This window comes from Penaeus chinensis, chromosome 27, assembly GCF_019202785.1.
Source record: "Penaeus chinensis breed Huanghai No. 1 chromosome 27, ASM1920278v2, whole genome shotgun sequence".
NCBI lineage: Eukaryota > Metazoa > Arthropoda > Malacostraca > Decapoda > Penaeidae > Penaeus > Penaeus chinensis.
Window position 1 is genome coordinate 28,955,517 of NC_061845.1, and position 5,000 is coordinate 28,960,516.

Below are 5,000 nucleotides of genomic sequence, written 5' to 3' on the forward strand. Positions count from 1 at the left end.
TTAATCCTTGTATGTCATCTCACTATATTTTTCTGTTCTCTCTTTTACCCTCTTTCCTTACCTTCCCAACCCCGCTTCTTCCCTCCCTTTATATCTTCCTTTCCTTCTTCCTTTATCCCCTCTATCCTCCCCATTCCTCTATCTGTCCCTTCCGCCTTTATCTCCCTTCCGCCCTCTCCCCCCTTTCTTTGTCCCCTACCCTATTCTATCTCCTCTATACCCTACCCTCACCCCCTCCTCCTCTCCCTCCCTTCCTCCCTCATCCATTCTCTCTCCCTCCCCCATCTCCCTTCCTCCCCCTTACCCTTCCCCTACCCTCTACCCCTCCCCCTCTCCCTCCCCCTTCCCCCTTCCTCCCTCCTCCACCTCCCTCCCCCTCCCTACCCCTTCCTCCTCCTCCCTCTCCCACCTCCCTTTCCCTCCCTCTCCCTCCCTCCTCCTCCCTCTTCCACCTTCCACTCCCTCCTTCCTCCTTTCTCTTTCCCCCTCCCTCCCCCTTCCCCCTCTCCTCCCCCTTCCTCCTCCTCCCCCTTCCTCCTCCTCCCCCTTCCTCCTCCTCCCCCTCCAATCCCCTTTCCCTTCCTGCCTCCCCACAGCCTGCTCCCGGCGTACTGGAGGAGCCTGTGCCAAGGGCGGCTACGTGGCACTCTGGATCCACGCAGAGAGGGACGCGGCCAACGTCGACCTGCTCCTGTCCCTCCTGCAGGACGCGCCTCTGCTCATCCTGCATCTGTTTATCATGACGAGGACCCTCCCCGAGCAGGCGCTGCAGGGGCACCTCAGCCAGACGAGTGAGTTCGGGGGGGGGGGGGGGGGGAGAGGAAGAGGGGATGGGGGGGAGTGGGAGGGGAGAGGGGGAAGAGGGGTGAAGAGGGGGGGAAGGGTGGAGATGGAGGAAGAGGGAGGAGGGGAAAGGTGAGAGGGAGGAAGGAGAATGGGAGGAAGAGGGAGGAAGAGGGAGGAAGAGGGGGAAAAAGGGGAAAAGGGAGGGAGAGAGGGAAGATAAAGGGAGGGAGGAGAGAGAAGAAGAAGAGGGAGAGAGAGACGGAAGAGAAGAAAGAGGGGGGGAGGGAGAAGGAAAGAGGAGAAGGAGGAGAAGAGGGAACAAGAGAGCGTGGAGAAAGGAAGGGAAGGTAGGGGAGAGTGAAAAAAGAGAAAGAGGGAGTGGAAAGAATGAAAGGGTAGAGAGAGGGGAACAGAAGGAAAAAGGAGAGGGAAGGCATGAAATGAAGAGTGAAAAAAGTAGAAGAAAAAAGGGAATGGCAAGGGAGAGAGAGGAGGGAAGGAGGACAGGAAGGAAAAGGGAAAGGGAGAGGAGAAGGGGGAACAAGAGAGCGTGGAGAAAGGAAGGGAAGGTAGGGGGAGAGGTGAAAAAAGAGAAAGAGGGAGTGGAAAGAATGAAAGGGTAGAGAGAGGGGAACAGAAGGAAAAAGGAGAGGAAGGCATGAAATGAAGAGTGAAAAAAGTAGAAGAAAAAAGGGAATGGCAAGGGAGAGAGAGGAGGGAAGGAGGACAGGAAGGAAAAGGGAAAGGGAAGAAGGGGAGGGAATGAGGGTGAGGAAATTAGGGAAGAAGAGGATGAGGGGATGAGGGAGGGAAAGTGAGAGGAAATGAGAGTGGGCGAAGAAGAGGAGTAGGAAGAAGGAAGAGAAAACATGGAGTAGAGAGAGAGAGAGATAGAGAGAGAAAGAGAGAGAAGAGAGAGAGAGAGAGAGAGAGAGAGAGAGAGAGAGAGAGAGAGAGAGAGAGGGAGAGAGAGAGAAGAGAGAGAGAGAGAGAGAAGAGAGAGAGGAGAGAGAGTGAGAGAGAGAGAAGAAGAGAGAGAGAGAGGAGGGGGGGGAGGGAGAGAGATGTATATAAATAGATAGAAAAAGAGAGGAAGAGATAGATAGATAGATAGATAAATAGAGAGAGAGAGAGAGAGAGAGAGAGAGAGAGAGAGAGAGAGAGAGAGAGAGAGAGAGAGAGAGAGAGAGAGAGAGAGAGAGAGAGAGAAGAGAGAGAGAGAGAGAGAGGAGAGAGAGAGAGAGAGAGAGAGAGAGAGAGAGAGAGAGAGAGAGTAGGAGGGAGGAGGAGAGAGCAAGGGGTGGAAAAACTGAAAGAAGAGGAATTTATAAAGAGGGAGGGGGGGGGGGGAAGTAAGGGGAAGAGAAGAAAAGTGAGAGGATGAAGAGGGAGGAAGAGGGGAAGAGAAGGGATGAGTGGATTGCGAGAGACGAGAAGAGAAGGGAAAAGGGGAGAGCTGAATAGGGAAAATATTTTTCAAGTAAGTTATTTGCCGTTATTATAGAAGTGAAACCAGTGAGTAATTTTGTGCTATTCATGCTTTGTGTTTGCTTACGTAATGAATCCATTTTTCCTTTTGATTGATTGAATTTGCTCTCTCGTTCATGACTGTTGACAATACCCAAATTACTTTTCTTAAACTATTAAAAAGATATATTATAAGTTAAGTTATCATACTTATATCAGGTTTCTGGAACATTTGAACAACAGCTGCATACGAAAGTTTGTTAGTTATCATTCATAGTATAGTTAGGGCAACTGTAGTTCAACTAGTATGCAGAGTTAGCTGTAGTTCAACTATTTCGAATTTCTACCATAATCTATATAATCTGTATGTGAACTAAATAATGTTACATAATATTCAAACACCAAAAAATCCAACCTTTTCTTTCCTCACAAAAAAAAAAAAAAAAAAAAAACACTCACAATTGGACAAACTAGTCTATATACACAACAGATTCTACTTTTAATCTTCAAACTATATAATCTTTATCTATTCTAAACCAACTCCAAATACCCCCTTCCCCCCCAAAAAAAAAAAAAAAAAACACAAACACAAAATAAAGAAACAAACAAACAGAACAACCAAAACCCACTCAAGCATCCTCCTCTCCCGAACAGTAATCTGGCAGATGACCTCCGTGACAGCCTCCCTCCTGACGCTGGCCTGGTCGGTGGCTTCCTTCGTCCGCGCCGTCAGACTGTGCGAGCCGACGCTTGGGAATCTCAGCATCCTTGATCTCGTCCTCCTGACCCTCTCCCACTTCTGCTCCATCGCCGGACAGGTGTGTGGGCGTGTGTGGGGTGAGGGGGTAAGAAGGGATGGGGTGTGGGGGTGTGTGGGGTGGGGGTGTGGGGTGAGGGTGTGTGGGTGTGTGTGTGGGGGGGGGGGGGGGGAGGAAATGGATGTGTGTGGGGAATGAGGGTGTGTGGGTGAGGGTGGGGGTGTGTGGGTGTGCATGTGGGTGTGTGGGTGGTGTGGGGGTCAGGGTGTGTGGAGGTGTGTGTGGTGTGGGGTGAGGAAATGTGTGTGTGTGTGTTTGTGTGTGGGTGGAGTGAGGAAATGGGTGTGTGCATGTGTGGGGGGGGGGGGGAGGAAATGGGTGTGTGGGGGATGAGGGGGGGGGGGTTGTGTGTGTGTGGGGGATGGAGTGTGGGGCTAGGGTGGGTGAAGGGGAGGAGTAATGGGGGGGGGGGGGGGATGATGATAGAAAGGGGTAAAGGAGAATGAATAAAAACACATAAATAAAAAAGAAAAGAAAAAGAAAATAAGAAAAGAAAACAATATAAAAGTGAAAAAAGTAAAGAAAGGAATTGCAGTGAAAGGAAATAAAGAAAAAAAGAAGAAGAAAAAAAAAGGATAAAAAAAAAAAAAAAAAAATAGATACAAAAAAAAAAAAGAAAAAAATAGGGGTAAAATAAAATAAAAAGAGAAAGAATCAAAGCAAAAAGGATAAAAAGTAAAAACGAGGAAAACAAAATAAGGAAAAGAAGAAAGAAAAAGAGGTAAAGGTCAAAGAGGGTTGCCAGTTCTGGAATTATGAACAGTAATATTAATAGTGAAGTTAGATGAAGCAGTTTTCTCCTTATCATTGTTAATATTTCTTATAATAATTCTATTACAATTGTTATCTTTTAATTAATCATTATGTTTTCTTATTTCATTATTAATTTTCGTCGTTTATTATTACTGTTATTATCATTATCAATTCTAATTAACTCAATAATATCTATCATCATTATCCCTTCGAGATTTTCTCTATATTAACGTCGTCATTATCAATGTCATTATATTAATGATCATATCCACTAAGACTATCATTATTGCTATCATCATCATTACCATTCTTATTACAAATATCGTTACTTTTATCCTTATTTCAACCAATTAATTAATGTCATCATAATTATTCCTTTAATTATCTCACGTTTGTATTTTTTATCACCATCCTTCGTATAATAAAGGCCACTATAATGATAACCATAATCACCAACACCTTCATTATTATTATCATTATCAGTATCATTATGAATAGCAAATTACCTTGCCGTGTTGATACTGTGGTAGAAAAAAATATTATATACAAACTATATTAACTGGAAAGTGAGACAACAGATTCGAAAATGTGTTTCACTTTTCAATAAATTTATATTGTTCATTGTGTGTGTTTTTTTTTCAATCAAAGTATCTTTATATTATTCCTACTGTGTTTTTGTTTCTACTAAAGTGTTGTTCTTTGGGTTTTTATCTTTTTAACTAAATTATCATTATAGTATCATGCATTTTTTTTTCGACCAATGCATTGTTACAGTATTATGTACAAAGTGATTTGTATCATAATGATATTATGTACATATTAGTTTTATCTGCCAATGCATCCTTATATTATTATGTATTTTTTCCTACCAAATTATCATTATGATATTAAGTATATAGATTTTATTCTATCGAAGTCTCATGTACGTAATTTTTTTATTAACCAAAATAGGATAATAACCATCTTTTCTTCTTTTAATCCTTCGAGTTATACCTTCCATGATTCCTTCGAGTTCCTCCCCATCTCTACCTCCTCCTCGTTCCTCCTTCAGGTCATGAGCTTCTCTCTTTTCGCGTCGAAGCTCCTGGTGGCGTTCGTGCTGGTGGTCGCCTTCCACTGGGTGCTCATGTCCCTGTGGGTGCTCTCTCAGGTGAGTCGACGCCCTCGCTCCCTCGT

At 44.3% G+C, this 5,000-nt stretch overlaps 1 protein-coding gene across 1 annotated transcript in view; it reads left to right on the plus strand.

Moving 5' to 3' along the window:
* Positions 1-5,000, plus strand: part of LOC125039683 (XK-related protein 7-like) — a 10,791-nt gene that overhangs the window by 2,524 nt on the left and 3,267 nt on the right. The window contains exons 2-4 of the mRNA XM_047633881.1: positions 597-791; positions 2,908-3,071; positions 4,876-4,974. Of these exons, the coding sequence (XP_047489837.1) occupies positions 740-791; positions 2,908-3,071; positions 4,876-4,974 (315 nt within the window). The 5' untranslated portion in view covers positions 597-739. The remainder of the gene's footprint in view (positions 1-596; positions 792-2,907; positions 3,072-4,875; positions 4,975-5,000) is intronic.